This window comes from Xiphophorus maculatus, chromosome 3, assembly GCF_002775205.1.
Source record: "Xiphophorus maculatus strain JP 163 A chromosome 3, X_maculatus-5.0-male, whole genome shotgun sequence".
Lineage (NCBI taxonomy): Eukaryota > Metazoa > Chordata > Actinopteri > Cyprinodontiformes > Poeciliidae > Xiphophorus > Xiphophorus maculatus.
The window spans coordinates 27236120-27252738 of NC_036445.1; the positions used below are offsets into that span (position 1 = coordinate 27236120).

The following is a 16619-nucleotide window of genomic DNA, read 5'->3' on the forward strand; positions in this document are numbered from 1 at the left end:
GGGTCCTTGGTGTGAAAGTTATTTTCACAATACAGACTGACCTTTGTAGATCCTGTGACAGCGTTCTTTTGGGAAGCTGTGTTAGAGCATGCAGTTATTTCTGATTCTGTTTGAAATCAAAAGATTTCTAAGAAATAAAAAAAAGAGAGAAGAGAGAACAGGAAAAAGGAAACAAAAGAATAAACTGATGCATTCAATGCTTTAACAGTAGGTTTTAAATTATCATAATATCGGGCTTTTCATTGTTTTCCATCTTTATTTATTTTTACATTTCCACAATGTAGTCGCACAAAACAAATAGCCTCTCTGTCCATTCAGTTACATTTGATGACTTCACATTTTTCCAGTTGAAAGTATTGATTTTCTTTTCAGTCAACATTACAATACGTAGAAGGGCATTGTTTTCAGCATTGAGAACATCAGCCGGTAAAACGCAGAGTAAATTAAATAGCACATTTGAGGGGACTTCCCTTTTTAACAATTTTCTCTTTCTCTTCCTTAATATTTTTCCGGTGCTCAAAAAAAAAATGCGTGGACAATGCTAAGCTGCGTATTTTCACCTAGATTTCCCCAACTCGTCTCCAGCACAAAGCTGCTAAGGAATCCTTTACAAATCCTGAAATAATCGTAAGGGTGTGGAATTTCATCCAGTTTGATGTATTTCATAGCAGACGTATAACTCACAGCCAGTTCAGCCCAGAGAGGACTCGCTTCTGTTTCCACGGAGTCCGCCATAAAAGCCGAAATGTTTTTCGTTGCATTGTTCGCGGCCCCTTGTTGAACGGTGCGTCGCGTATTTTAAGGGTGACATTTTTTTTCGCCATTTTGTTTGTCCAGAGAAATTTTTCCAGATGAAGAGGAGCCAGTGTAAAGACGGACTGGAGATCTACAAGAGATTCCTGACGCGGATGACCCGAGTGTCTGAGTTCTTCAAAATTGCAGAGGTATCGTTTGGAGCAGGGGGGTGTCGAGTTCGTTTTTATGTCAGGCCACAACAAGATCATGTAAGGCCGGTTGTGGCAAAACATATCGATAAAACTACCTATTAAACTGTTAAAATATGAATAACTGGGTGTATCTGCAGTCGATGAGAGACAAACATCCCTTAAAGTTCGCAACAATGAATTTTTTTCATAGCAACGTATTTTGACAATAAAAACTGCTTTAATTTGATTGATTGCTTTCTTGAAGGTTCTGTTTATGTGTCTCTAGAGGGCCACATAAAAAGTTATGTTACGGATCTTGAGTTTGACACTATACCGGAATTTTAACGTGTCACTTTTTCTGTTACAGCAAGTGGGAATAGACAAAAACGACATACCTGAGCTCACTCAGGTATGACTGACTAAAACTTGTTTGTTCAGCCGTTAAATACTGTCTATCAAATTAAAAATGTTCACTAAGCCTCTAACAGTGCATGTCAGGTTTTTTTTTGTTTTCTTTTTCCTATTGACCTCCTAACTGTCTTGCATGTAGTACGAATGTCCTCCACCTTTTTTTTTTCTTCCTGCTGGTGTTTCACGGTGGTTGCTTCTTCTTAACAACAAAAACACATCCTGGGACGCCTGCACCCCACCAGTGAGCTGTGGTTCTTTTTTTTTTTGTTTTGTTATTATTGACCGTTGTTTTCGCCCACCCCTTCTCTCTTTACTTTCAGAGATGCAGATTGATCATTCAGGCTGAGAGTGTGAGTAGCGAGTAGTGCACAGAGCTAGCGTTTGGGAGCAAGACAGCTTAGGGGAGGAGAGCCGGTTTTCTTTTTTTAGTTTATTTTTTTTAAGAGCGCTGAATTGACGCACAACGCGCAGCTAGCCGCAAACTGTAGCCACTCAGACGCAGTGGGACCATGAAACTTTAAGAGCTTACTGGATGAAAGTGACATGCGCGCAGCTGCTGAGGCCGCAAAGCGCATTTTCAGTTGAAGAGATGCATCCTTGGGTTTTGCTCTGTGGAGTTTCCACGACCGCATGCGCGTCACAAGGATTGTTTTTTTACCCGTTCTGAATTACCGATTCGTGAATCACTTAAAGATGCACCAGATTCCTGGGATGAGAAACTTGATTTTTCGTCTTGCATTTCAGACGATTAAGCTGTGACCTGCGGTGGAAACTCGACAGCTGAGGTTATTGTTTTGGAAACCGCAGCATGAATGATTTGCATCGACGGCATGCTGAACAGGTGGCATAAATCAGACGCTCACCATGGCATCAGCAATATTATGTGCAACAGGGTGGATATTATCACTCTTACTGATGCTTGAAACTACAGAATATTAGCATTACGTTCAGCTAATGTTATACTCCCATTCCAGCCAATTTGACAATAAATCATCACTTATAGTGACTAATAATTTGGACCATTTATCTAATATGCTCTAATGACAGTTTTATCAGAACAAGTTTAAAAGGGTTTTCCTTACACTAGAGCTGTCTGGGCCTGAGCAGTGCAGTAATGGAGCTCTTCCAGGCCTGCTCAGTCTGCACTGGGTGGTGAGGACAGACGTCTGAAAAACCCACAGGGACAAAGTGTCTGCTGGTCCCTCTCAGGCGCATTATCAGTGGCTGGTTTCAGGTTTTAGCATAACAGATTTTAAAGCTCTAAATAGACAGACACAGGAAATGAGTGTGGAAATCCAATTAATGATTGTTTTATTGGCCGATTTGACTTTGACCTTTAGGGGGTAAAAACAAAACCAGCTGGGTATTGAGCTATCCTTTTTGTTGCATGCTAGGAGCTGGTTGTGTCCGAGTTGAGCATGCAGCTTTGCACTCTGACTGTTTGGAACTGTGCTCTCTCAATTTTCATACAGCTTTTTAACTTATTTTCTCCTTAACACATCTGTTTCCCGATTTTCCTCCTTTTCTGGGTCTCTGTTTAAGTTATGGCACATAAACTGTGTGAATCAGATTCATTCTGATTTAGTGTAATGTTCTCCATGCCAGGAGGCCCAACTTGATTAAAGAAACATTGACTGCAACATTCATGCATCCAACAGGTCAGGATTAGGAGTCACTCTCTGCATTTTCTCTGCAGGCCCCAGAAAGTCTTTTGGAGTCTCTCGAGACTCACCTCAACACCCTGGAGGGGAAGAAGCCGTAAGTAATTACTACAACTTCTAGCGTTTTCCTGCCACCATACCTGCACCAGTCTTTGTCTCAATGCTCTTTGTCTCTAATCTGCTGTTTCTTCTTACCTTTACCAAACTCAGTGAAGACAAGTAAGTCTGTCATTAGTGTCAAAACGGAGTTCAAAACCATCATCATTCGGGTCGTGAGCAAAGCTGTTCAAACCCCTGGAACGTTTTCAGATATCCTCATGTGATGTCCATCTGTTTCACTGTGTCCTACTGGGATTTTCTTTGACAGACCAACTCAAGTAGGGCCTAATTGTGAAGTCAAACGTCACATTTCCTCTTGGACACCTAAATAAAAACCAAGTGCAACAAATTGTCCTCAGAAGTTGCCTGATTGGCAGATGAAATCCATTCGTGTGCATGCTACTCCACGGTAAATCAGTGCTTAGCTATGTGGCCTTTCAGCAGCAGGAAACTTCTGGCTCTGGCTAGTTTGAATGGGATTACTCTCCCTGTTCGACCTTCAATCAGCGCTACCGGACCCTATCCAGGGTTTCCCCTAGTGTATTATAAGCCTGGCGGGCTACCAGACTTTACTTGTGCCCCCACCAGGCTAAGCACTGCTTATTTATTTAAGTTTTTCTTTTTAGAATGTTTGCATTTTAAGACTTTATATTTGGTGTTCATGTATTGATCTTCCAATCGTTGAATGATACATAATTATCAAGTGATATTTTCAAATTTCCTGTCAATTTTAAACATTTTTAACTCAAAAACACAGCAGACGAATGACTGCCCTAGCGCCCAACCACTGGACTTGACAAGTTTTCTGGGGGAAACCTTGCTGTCTTAGTACACTTGAAGTAAGATTGAGCTAACTTATAAGTCTCTTCTCAGAAAGAAAAAGGAGCTTGTTTTAACTCCTTGATACTGACTTCAGAACTGCTGAGTAGAACAGAGGTTCAGCCTCCACATATAACTTTAAACTACCATGCAGCAATTTCTGTCCTCTTCACAATGATGCCCTAGTTTGTGTAGGTACGACACAAAAAAAATCCTCATATTCACCGAGGTTTTGTCATTGCAACATAACAAAATGTGGAAAAAGTTTCCTGGGGTTTGAATGTGTTTGTCCTACAGGACAGCGTTCAGTGACTCCATAGAAAGGGCATCTGAACAACCAGCGTATTGTCATATACTGTCATTTAGTTTTAGATGCAGCTCTGTGGAAGTATTTTCACCGTAAAGTGAATCTCCCGGTGGAACGGATCCCATTGAGAAGTCTTTTTCTTTAGCTTTTTGTGTCACTAATTCCTCCTGTTTTTAAATCCATCTCTAAACTTTGTTTGGGAAGTTTTACATTTTCATTCAAACAAAGGTGAATTTGCTGCTTAGATGCTGTTAGTAACCAACCTGCATGGGGTCCATTATTTAAGCCATGTTTTAGGCCTGACAGATATTAGATATTACTGTCACTTTTTGCACCGTCTCAATAACAGATACTATGACCAACATGCATCACTAAACTCTAACTTCTGTAACTTTGTTGTTTTTACAGATCACCCTCTAAGGTAAGTCCGTGATCGTTGTTTAAGACAATTAGAATCAAAAATCTCCCTACAAAGCGACACGTTTAGCTGCAGGGTGGAAGCTGTCGACTTCCATCACTCAAACCTGTTATTTACCACCTAACGGGGCAATTTCTTTGCGTCAGGATGCAACAGCCAACAACAGTACTCCTGCTGCTGCTTCTGCAGCACCAGCCAAACCTGCTCCTCCCGCTGCAGCCGGCAGGCCTCCAGCTCGTCCCGGGCCGCCGGTGAAACCCCCTCCACCCTCTGTTACTCCAACCGCACCGGCCCCTGCCACCACCGTTACCAGCAAGTGGGTGTCACTCGACAACGCTATGACAGCTGCATGATTCAGTTATCAAAACGGGCTTCTATAAATGGGCCTTTCCTCCGTTTACAGCGCTCTGGACGACGGGTTCCTTTTGGATCTCGACCCTATGTCGTCCTCGTCAGCAGGGGGCGCTGCGGCAACGTCCATGACTGGATGGGGAGGTGAGATCTCCTTATAGATACATAACCCACCAACCTGCATTGAATTTAAATCCATTTGTCTGATATTTGCATATATTTCTCATGAACCATTTTGAAACTGACGGCTTTCTCCACATTATGATAACTGAAGTAACATCTTATGACTTTGTTCTCTCACTGGGCATTAAAATGTTATTCTAAGACAACAGGATGACCTGTTGAGATCTGTTAAGAAATAAAAAGTAAACCAAGACAGCAACAGCAAAGGCAGAAAGACACCTTCGATCCCAGGATACGCTATTCAAAGTCATCAAAAACAGCACACACACTCCACAGCACACACACTTTAAAAATGTGAGAGAACTCCATGTTCCATAAAATCAATTTGCTTATACTTAGACTCATCTATCACACATTTTTCAAAACACCAGCATACATCCCAAGATAAGAAACTGTTTTTACTATGCTAGAGCTCTATTAACACTTTCACAGTCATGAAATACTGTTTTGTCTAAATACAAAAGTTGGATATAAAATTCTCACCAAGAGAGACAAGGTCTAACCCCGTTGAGCTCTTTGCAATGGTGAACTTTTGGTCACTCGGGTTTTGTTTGTTTTAGCTGGAGCACTGCATCGTTTCTTTTCCGAGGATTCGGGGCACCTTTTCATTGACTTATTTATTTTGTTTTTGTCTCTCTGTTGCAGATCTCTTGGCAGGCGGTGAGTATTCCACTTTCAGTCACAGCGCCACAGACTGAACCTGTGAAATGCTTGCTGATATTTGCTTTTCAGGTCCCATCTTTGTTTTCTGTTCGAAGTTTGACTCGATGGCCAGCGGTTGCTCCCACCACACACTTCAGTCTAAATCCTTCCACCTTGCATTCACTGTGAATGAGCCGTTTCTCCTCTATTTTCTCTTTTCCTCCTTTTCTGTCCGTCTGTTGGGGGGGATGTGACTGGGTCTGGCAATGGGGTTACGGGGCGTCTGTCCACATAGCTGCCCCAGCCGCCACCAATGGCGCGCCTCAAGCTCTCGCGGCAGACGGGAAGCCGGCTGACGCTGCAGGCGCCGCCGCTGCCGTCACTACCGCCCCTGCTGCTGCCGCTGCCACCGTTGCCGCGCCTGCAGCCGCCGCAGTCGCTGCGCCGGCAACCGCTTCTGGAACCACTGCTGCTGCAGCTGCACCGGTGCCGCCCCCCACATCGCTGCCTCTCTCTGCTCCTGCTGCCGCCTCAGCCACTGACATCGACCTTTTTGGAGGTCAGTGTAGGTTAGCGTGTAGCCTAGCATGGCTTAAGCCAAACCTCGTCATTGTCAAGTCATACAGTGTTATACGGTCATGGTAAAATAATAAAATGAATTTTAGGTTTATACTTCTGTCCTTAATGGCTTAATAACTTACTTATTTTTAACGTTAGATGGAACGTGGAGCCAGAAACCCTGATCATGTTGCTCTGTTTTTTATTAAAACTTTTGTTTTTGCAACTCTTCTAAATAAGCCTCACTTGTTCAGTCTGTTCTGTCAAGAACTTCACACTTTAGCATGTTGACTTAAGCCAGTAAACTCTTGAGTTCTTCCAGTTTCTCTCATCGCAGCATGGCCCCCCTTTGCGGAAGAATAGGCCGAAGCCTTTTCGTTTGGGAAGGCTGCCAACGTACTTAAACATTTTCCACTGATGAACAATATTTATCTGTGCAGAATAATTGGCTTCAAACTGTTTAGAGTCTCCTAAGCCAATTACATATCTAAGGTAATTGCTAATATCTTCCCTGCGCGCTTCAGAGCAGCAGCAAACTTTTATTATGGTGGTCATGTCACCTGATGAAGTTGGTTTCTTCCTTTTTAAACCTTATGAATTAATGGTTTAATCTTTCTTTATAAAGTAACAGTGTGCGAAATTTATTTATTTTTTTTACATTCGAGGTTAAATGTCAGGTATTATATAACCTGTTAAAGACTAGATTAAATTTACTATTTCTTTGTAAACCAATAAAACTGTTGCAGTGTTAGTTTGTTTTTGTAATTCTTATTCTTGTTTCCTTTAATGAAAAGATTGCATATCAATAATTTGCAGGTGTAACAAGACAAATGTCATGGTGTAGCAAAAATCTACCAAAGACCAGTCGACAGATGTTCCATTATTACTTAGTAATAATAATAGATATTTTTTAGGAAAAAAAATTAAAAACTCATGGGACAAACACTGGAGAAAATAGTAAAGTTAACAGTTTTGATAATACTGCCATTTATTATTATTATTATTATTTGGAACTTATTGAGATCATAATAAATCAGAATTTCTATCATGATTAAAAAACACTTCTTGATAAATGATAAATTGTCATTTAATAATCACAAATCAACATGCTCAGAAAAATATGTTTACATGTAATCAGTTTTTAAATCCTCCTTTAATCACTGAATGCAGAAGACAACAGTTGTCATTTCTACTCCATCCAAATAGGAATTACCCACCGATATGTTTTTTACTCCAGGTTTCAATTGAACTCTTAATTGTCTCCATAATTAACTTTTTTTTAAAAATGTTATTTGTTTTATAATGCTGAAATAATGTGTGCATTGTAAAATTAATCGGCTTTCATATGCTGCATATTTTCTTTGATTTTTGGGCTTTTTGTTAAATCTCTTAAATTTACTCCTATTGTTCCATATTTATGTCATGACGATGAGCTGATAAGTCACTTTCATAATCATATTTCTGCTCTTCTACATGAAAACTAAAGCTTAACGACTACTGAATAAAAATCAGTTCTGTGTCAAAGAGAGACCATGATTTTTTCCCATCCCTGCTGCCATCCTCCCGACTTGTCACAGAGTCAAAGAAACTTGTGACAACTAGCTTCATTACTCGAGCCTGTGCAGGTAGTGCGCACGGTGAATGCAGCATTATGCAGCCCCCCTTTCCTCCCCACCTTCCTCCCCCTATCCCTCTAAACTCATCATGTGAGCAGTGATGCAATTGAATCTATCACTGCGCCGAACCAGGCTGCATATTTCTTGTATTCTCAGCCTTATTCCTGACGCTAACTTCTCATTTTTTTGTTTCCTGTCCTTTTCATCTGTTGACTCATCTTCTGTTCTGTACGTCTGTGTGTCTTGGTGTGTTTACCCGGGTGTTGCCTTTCGCTTTGTGTTTTTCTTTTGTTTTTTTTTGCGTGTCCACTGTTGTCGTCTGCAATACCCTAGATGCGTTTGCACCTTCCCCAGGAGACGGTCCTGCTGCCGCGGCCGCGGGCCCCGCTGCTGATGCGTTTAGTGGATCTGGTGGGTCACAAAACGGCTTCTTGTGAGCGAGTGTCTGCGAGGACGTTTGAATACACAAACGTGTGCGTGTGTGTGTGTGTGTGTACATGAGACTCCTTGCTCCTGTCGTGCTAAAGCTGCCACTGCTTTATAGGAGACAGTAGAGCAAACCATTGCCCCCGGGTGGCCTACTGTCTCACCCCAAATCCTGCTAATGCCCCAGTCATGGACCCTCTCCTCCTTCATCTCTACTATTCCTTCTTCTTCCTATTTAGATAGCAAGGGAATATTCTTTAAAAATATATTCAGTAAAGGTGTTAACTGTTGTGTCAAGAAATTGAATACAGTCTGTTTGAGTATTACTAACCATGATAATATTAGATGGAAATTGTAATCATTGCAGAGCCTTTTTTGTTGATTTTCCTACGGTTTTAATAACTCCATAACTTAACTCTCTTTGACCAACAGGGTTGTAGTGCTTTGGATAAACTTGTAGTGAACTTGTAGTTTCAAACATATTCACACCAATCTCTCTCTGCACATCCTTATAAAGTTACTGTAGCGTGCATGTGTTATAAGCAAAATGTTCACACATGCACTATTGACTGACAAATTCTAGAAATTTGCAAGTTTAATCTGTTGCAATGTTTAAAGCAAAAACTTTTTAATTGTTTAGTGATTTTAGAAGTGAAGATTTTCGACTATTTTGTGTCATTTTATCTGACTTTAAGCATAAAACTAACCCATTAATAATAACAACATACATTTTTATTTATACTGTTGATTAAATATAAAGAAATTCATATTCACATAAAGAAAACATGACAGCCATACAGTGATAATAAAAATTTCTGATATCTATTCATAAATCACTGACTAAACGTAATCTTTCATTTGTTGTGGGGTTTTCAAAATATGATGGTTTCTTTAGTCTTTGTTTTGTTATCAGATATCATGAACTGTGTATAAAATGTTAGCTGTTCTGTGCATGAACAGCTTCTTTTCTTATTGCTTGGAAAACAATAGAGGGTTAATTTCCTCTTAACATGCATGAATTACACTTTACACTACAATGTAGCAGACTACTACATTGGTCAAGGAGATACTTACCTTGTAAATGTACTCATTTCCTTTGCCATGTAGCATCACAACCACTATGTTAGCATTAGCATGTTGAATTTATGCTAAAAGTACTATTAGAGACGACGTTCAGGTTTGATTTTCACTCATTCCCTTTAAATAAACATCAACTCACTAGCTTAAAATGTGGCTAGTGAGAAAAAGTTTAGTATATATTAGTGGTTTTGCCCCCCAAAATAAGCATAAAGTAATGTCAAAAATAATACATACCCAGTGCTAACTAGCAGAAGCTAAGTAGCTATTTTATTTTAAAGCCTAATTCCACAATTTGCTTTTTTGTTTTGTTGTTCAAATAATTTGGCACACAATTAAAAGGTGATAAATGTTTTTTTGCATTTATTTTTTTAAAAACTACAAATAAAAGTGATCTTTGGCTAAAATTGGTCCACAATTGATATGGGCACGTCTCTCTAAACTTGGCTCTACTATTTTTTTTTTCTTTAATTTTTCTCCACAGATCTTCTCAAACTTATCCAAGTTAGATCTACAACAGTAAATCAGTAGACAGCCATTTTTAGATCATTTCAGAGATGCTCAGATGGATATAAGTCGGTGCCAATGAAGAAAAATAATCTGGCTGTGTTTATTTTGTCATTGCTTTTACTGTTTGATGCTACTGTATGTCCTCTATTACAACTCTAGCAGGCTTCACAGGCTCAGAAACATTCAGTCATGCTTCATGCTTTGAAGTTAATTGTGACTTATGGAAGCCACTCCTGCTAACAAATAAATGCACATTAAGTAATCTCAAGCTTTAGGCAGCATTTTCCCTCAGAACCATGCTTTTCAAAGTAAATGTTGTTTTTCACCATCCCTAAACCGCCTTTTTCCTTTTCTCCAATCATAACCCACTCTAACCTGTCCACACCAAACCCCCGCTGCTCTTCCTAAAGACCCCTTCGCTACCACGGAAGGGAGCTCAAGGATTGCTCCAGAGCTGGACCTGTTCGCTATGAGGCCTTCCGACTCGGAGGCCGCCACCGCCATCACTCCTCCCACCTCTAGCGAGGCGCCGACCGTCATCGCCCCCATCGCTGCCCCCGCTGCTCCCGCCCCTTCCTCCACTACTACTACTACTACTACCACCACCACAACCACCACCGACACCACCACCACAGAGTCTGCAGCTGCCCCGACTCTAGATATCTTTGGTGGTAATGTCCTCTCGCTCTCATTACGCACTCACTCACTGCATTTTACCTGCATTATGGCAACAGGGACGATGAATTTTTAGATGACTCTGATTGTGTTGCTCTTTGCTGCTGATTATGATGATGGTGCCAGTGATACATTTAATTTTGTTTACTGTTATCCAAGCACTTTGACTGCCTCTGTAAAAGCCGAAAAGAATTTGTATGGAAAGAATAAAAAGCAAAAACAAATTGAACAAATTTTTTGTTTGTTTGTTTGTATGAGGAACTAAACCAAATCAGATTTGTTGGGGCATAAAGGCAAATGTCATTTTATGCACAGAGGTGGGTCAACGTGCTTTGATTTTTGACTGAATACTAACAGAGTGCCAGACCTTAAAGGGAAGAAAACCGTTTTCTTCTGCTGTTTGTTATAACTTTAGATCCTTCTGAGAATGCTTTTTTTGTAGCTTATGCACTTGAGTTAAAATGGAATATTGCTTCATTTTAGATTTTATGCTTCACAAATCTCTTTTTAAAATGCTCTGATTCGCCTCACAAACCTGAACAGATACTGTATGTAGTTCAGATAAGCAACTGGTTTATCTGAACTACGGTGTGATTGGAATATTTACAAAAGGAAAATCTCCAAAAAGGATAAATGTCTCCTGTTTTGGTCATTCACTGATATTTTGGTTATTGTACAAAATATCTATGAACTCGTTGATCAAAATGTGTCTTTTCCATTTTGATATAGAAAAAAGTGAATGATGGAACAGCTAAACAATGAATCACCTAAATTTCCTTATTCTATTCAGCAAAATCCCCCTAATATGGGAACAAATTCAGATCAATTTAGTTCAATTTGTTCATTCTATGCAAAAACGCTTACCAAGTATTTGAATCCAGTTTCTAGTTCAAATATTTTTGTACACTTGAAGTAAGACTAAATTAACGTAAATGTAACTTTTCAGCAAAATAAATATGCTCTTTTAAGTCAGTAATTCTGGAATACAAATAAAAAGTTGTTTGCTCTTACTCTTCATTTTGAGCAGTTAGCTGAGGTGGTAGGCTAATGTTAGCGTAGTTTTTTTCTTTTTTGATATGACTTGTTGATAATTTAGCTAATATAGCTAAATAACTAATATATGTTGATGCCATTCCAGTTGAGTGTGTAAAGATAAACTTGTAGAGGAAGTTGTTTTCCTGCTTTAGCGACCTTTAGCCTCCGCCTGTTTCTCACACTTTGACCTTCACTGTAAAAGGTGAAAGACTTTTACAGTGAAGTCCACATTTTGTTCCTGTCTGACGTTTGAAATTTAGCAATATTCCACTTTAACATTTGCATTGTCTCGTTTCATTGCACTGAAGCGTTACACAGCTTCCGACTCACTGAATTAATCAAAGTAAAAAAACAAACAAATCTGCTCTCTTTGCTTTCCCCTCATCTCTCTTCTTTATAACTCATCATGCACCGGACTTGAATCTGAATGTCCATGTGGTTGTCTGTCCCTGTTCTTAGATATGTTTGATTCTATGCCTGAGCAAAGCCCTACCACAGAATCCAAAGCCGCTACCACTCCTAGCGTAGACCTTTTTGGTGCAGGTACAGGAGTTGATGTCCCTTTCTCTGTTTGTGGAGCCTCTTCACCTCCTCTGGTGTCCATAGTAATTCTCCTTTGTCAACAGTTTATTTATTTCTTATTTTTCTCCTTTACGTGTCCTGATTTGTCCCTCATAGTGATATGAGAAACGTGCATGCACCCCACTCGTCAATTGCTGGATTGTCTCTGTGGCTGCTTTTCTGTCTATGTTTTTTTTTTTTTTCTTTTTCCGTTTCTACCTGCCACGCTAACGCTTTTCTTTGCTCCCCCGACCTCCACGGTTTCCCCCCCCCCCCTTCCTGTATCCTGGCTCTTGCTTGCGTTGGTAAATTAGACCTACCTGCCGTTTCACGCGGGCCCTCTCCGTTGCCCGAGCCGCCTCCGGTTGGAGACATTGTGACGGGTGAGTTGGTCGAGCTGCTTTTATCTTGACTTTCATGGCTGTTTCTCTTCCTTACCCTTTATGAGGAGTGCAGCCAGATAGGTTTGCATGCTAGCTACGGACGTCTTGTCCCGGAATGCTGCTCGCTTCCAGGATGTGCAAACGCAGTGATGATGCAGGGATGCTTGCCTCTCTCTGCTTTTCTGCGCGCAAATGTGCTTCGGTCTTTAACAAAAACAGGCAGAAGAACTCGAGAAAAAAAACATCCTTGTGTTTTTTGTTTGTCAATAAATAGTTTGAATTGATCTAATCATGGGTTTTTTTCCCCCCACTTTCGTCTTAGATACGTTTACATCTCCAGCTCCAGCCGCCACGCCTTCTCCTGCCCCAACGCCTGCCCCCGCCCCGACTCCCGTACCGGAAGCCTCCTCTCCACCCAAACCAGAGCCAGAGCCGGTCATTGACCTACTGGGTAATAAATGTCACAGGGCACAAAAACACTCGGTATAACGATCACTGACTATGTTACCAAACATCCTGCAGTGCAGAGAAACACAGACACGCCATCAAAGTAAACACTTTTGTATTTCCTGCAGAATTTCCTTCCAGGATCAAAGCTATATAAGCATTCAATCCCAGCTGTTGTCCAGTCACACAATTTTGTAACTTCGGCAACTAACAAACCCATGTACTTTATACATTTTACAAGATCCCCTGTGTCTCAGGACAACATCTTCAGACTGAATGACCTTAGAAGACAACAGCATCTGAAGCAAACTGGACTGAAATATCCTTAAAGAAGAGGGTTTGAATATCTATGCAGTAAACATGCTAACCATTTCCACCACTGATATGACATGATGGATTACATAATCAGATTATTATTGTCCTGAGACCTGATGTCGTTTCTGTCTGAGGTAATCTGGTCCGACATCTTGCTGATGTTTCCCCGAGACCGAAAATGTCATCCTTAAATTTTAACTTTACATTTTTCAATACATTTTTTTTTTATCACTAAATACCCTCAAACTACACCTGCAAAATGAATTTAAGCATCATCTGTGATGCATAAGAATCCCAAATAATTGCAGAGTTGAGTCATTTTGCTGTATTTATTTTTTTTGAGGAAGCTATTTTCAGTCCAGACAAATTAATTTATATTTCCACTGAATAGCGATTACTGTGCTGAAACAGCAGAAGTCGACCTTTCAGCTCCCTACTGTATCTAAATCCCGCTGTCTCTTTCTATGTGATGCTGAGCCGACCTTTCACCCCTCTCTCTGCAGACTCCTTCAGCGGTCCTGTGGAGGAGACGCAAAGCTCTGCCCCTGCGGTGCCGGGAGGCGACCTGCTGGGAGGTTAGCCTGCGCTAACGCTCGCGCTCCTCTATAAAATCTGAGCATTTAAATTAAAAATGGGAAGTGGCTGCTGGAAATGTTCGGTGCCGATGACGATGGCAAGCAGCGAGTAATGACAGAGATGCGTTAGTCAGATTAATGTTCCTGTTTCACAGACTTGGCAAGCCCACTTGAATTAAATACACAGCAGTTCCAGAGTGACTCGGAGCTCGTTTGAAATATTTCACCTCTTACGTCCTTCAGGGTTTGTTCTGCCTCGGTTCTGTCCGGCTCATTTCATTTAGACCTGGCCAGTTTGAATTGTGCTTTTACATTAGCTGCTATAAAGGTGTCGGTATGTTAAAGTGTCTATTAGTGAAACAATCCGTTGACGGAATAGACATTCAGTATCTTCAGGTTGTCAGTAGACTTCAGGCCTGACGCTTCATCTCCTCTGACGCGCCCGTCACTCTAGAAGAAAGAGGGTAAATCTGGACGCACCAGATCACAAGAGGAGGACAAAGCAGGACAATCATCAAAAACAAACAGCGACAGCAATACAGAAATGCTTCACCAGACAACAAAATCAAAAGGAAATTGGGTGAATAAGATGAGGAGCGAGGAGGAGTAAAAAATAAAAAGCTGCTTCCCTAATAAATGAACATCCGAAATAAATGTATTACCATGACTTATTTACATGATGCATGTAAAACAGCTTCAGGTGACAGAAATTTGACTAACTACAAACATTGGCTTTGTAAATGTTGCCACAATATACACATTTTTTCATATGTTTAAGTAGTTGAGATCCATTTTTCTGTTTTTTTGTTTTTCATTTGAAGGGGCAGCATTATGTGAAATGGACTTTTTTGTGCTTTGTATCAGCACAAAAAAGTCAAAAAATGACATTATTCCCTCATCAGAAACATACCTGGAGTGATGCGTAAAGTTTTTTTCATGCGTTTTAGAGAAATCCTTTAATCTCCCATAGCAACCATTCATGGTTCATAAACACTTGTCACAAAGCACTGCCTTTCCCACATAGCTCCTCCACATACAAGCGCCCCCACTCAGCTCCTTCAGACTAGCCAGCAGCAATTAGCAAACACTGCTAATTGCACACCTGCTGAGGTCATTAAATGAGCTACTTCTCAGAGAAAACGCTCTTAAAAATGCAAACGCTCTATAGATGAATGTTGTGATGACGTCCTGAAGGCAGCGTGTCAGAAAAAGTAGGAGCTTCTTAAAGAGACAGAGACCCAATTTCAAGGCATTAAATTACGAGGTTCAATTTCTTTTATGTCATGTTGATATTTACAGTATTTTTATTACAACTGAAGGTAACATAGCTACTTCATTGTCCTATAAAATGGCTCTAATGTGTCTCGAAAACTACATAAAACTGCCCCTTTAAATTTTTTGCTTTCTTGATTCGAACCAGTCTGGTAGCAGAGTGAACAGTTTGGGTCCTCCCTGTGTTTTCTTTCAGGCCTGATCTCCCCCACGCTGGCTCCCACGGCTGCCCTGGCTCCGGTGCAGAACGACCTTCTGGAGACCGGCTTCGACTCGCTGGCCTCGCTCCCGTCCCCGACACCGCCGGTACCCGCCGCGGCTTCGGTAGTGCCGATAGCTCCGACCGCGGCGGCGTCAGAACCTGCGTCCGCCACGCCAGCGCCCTCCGGTGGCTTCGACGCATCAAGTAGGTGGAATTAGGAGTTTCCCTTTAACAACCTGTTCCTCTGTCATGCCATGTGTAACAAAAAAAGGAAGGAAAGAAAAAAACCCAAAGCGTTTTGTTGGTAAAGGTGCTCTGCTTGGTGTGCTCGGTTTTCTTGTCGAGGAGCTGCTTTCACAGCGGACCTCGCTCCCTTTTCCTGCTGACGGCTTGGTTTCTGCATGAACGAGGCACTGAAACGCACCGCTGTCACTGGCCTCCTGACGTACAACTGTTCTTCCTGCTGACTGCTTTTCTCCTCAGCACCGCTGCCCGATTCTGTCTTTACTTTCTTTGCACTCTCACAAACGCTGTGCTTTCTTCACTTTCCACCCACCCACTCTTCTTCTTCTTCTTCTCTTCTTCTCTTCTTCCCTTCTTCTTGTCCTCTTCCACTCTGCTGGGTCATTGCTTGCTTCATCTAATCTGTAAATGGTGAGTTCAACTCTGCAGTGCAGTTTGGACGGCGCTCCCTCTCTCTCCCCATTGCATGCCGCAATAAAAGTGCTCACGTCTAACGCATGAGACGAGATTTTTGTTATGTGTTTTTATTTTTAAGGCAGCCATATGTCACCAAGGCCTTTTGCTATTCATACCTTTCACCATACTTGTAGCTGTAAAGTTTGGTAAATCTGCTGTTATGAATGCACCATGGACAAGGATTTCTTTAAAGATATTGCAGTGCCCTTCATATTTCTGGACACTTGTGGTAAAGATGCATACACATGCTTGAAATAAATTCCAATTTTTATTTCAGCTGCACAATCTAACAGAAAAATGTAGAAAAATCTAGTGTTTCATTTGATTTCACCCTATTTTGAGGATTAATGCTATTCATCAACGGCTTTGTTCTCAGATATGCCATTTAAATAAATTTGATTTGATTCGAGAGCATTTGGGCTTTTCATTTTGTGAGGATGGGGCATACAAA

At 41.0% G+C, this 16619-nt stretch overlaps 1 protein-coding gene across 9 annotated transcripts in view; it reads left to right on the top strand.

The window, feature by feature from the left end:
* The window catches only part of snap91 (synaptosome associated protein 91), a 44263-nt gene that overhangs the window by 22960 nt on the left and 4684 nt on the right, over window positions 1-16619 (top strand). For 3 of the 9 annotated variants that reach the window (XM_023330629.1, XM_023330628.1, XM_023330631.1), the window contains exons 7-22: window positions 838-944; window positions 1294-1335; window positions 3034-3095; window positions 3209-3217; window positions 4632-4644; window positions 4788-4957; window positions 5045-5136; window positions 5821-5835; window positions 6113-6376; window positions 8325-8402; window positions 10415-10675; window positions 12174-12257; window positions 12590-12658; window positions 12981-13109; window positions 13924-13995; window positions 15464-15673. In XM_023330629.1, the coding sequence (XP_023186397.1) occupies window positions 838-944; window positions 1294-1335; window positions 3034-3095; window positions 3209-3217; window positions 4632-4644; window positions 4788-4957; window positions 5045-5136; window positions 5821-5835; window positions 6113-6376; window positions 8325-8402; window positions 10415-10675; window positions 12174-12257; window positions 12590-12658; window positions 12981-13109; window positions 13924-13995; window positions 15464-15673 (1677 nt within the window). The remainder of the gene's footprint in view (window positions 1-837; window positions 945-1293; window positions 1336-3033; window positions 3096-3208; window positions 3218-4631; window positions 4645-4787; window positions 4958-5044; window positions 5137-5820; window positions 5836-6112; window positions 6377-8324; window positions 8403-10414; window positions 10676-12173; window positions 12258-12589; window positions 12659-12980; window positions 13110-13923; window positions 13996-15463; window positions 15674-16619) is intronic. The other 6 variants (XM_023330632.1, XM_023330634.1, XM_023330633.1 and 3 more) reach the window with 6 other exon arrangements.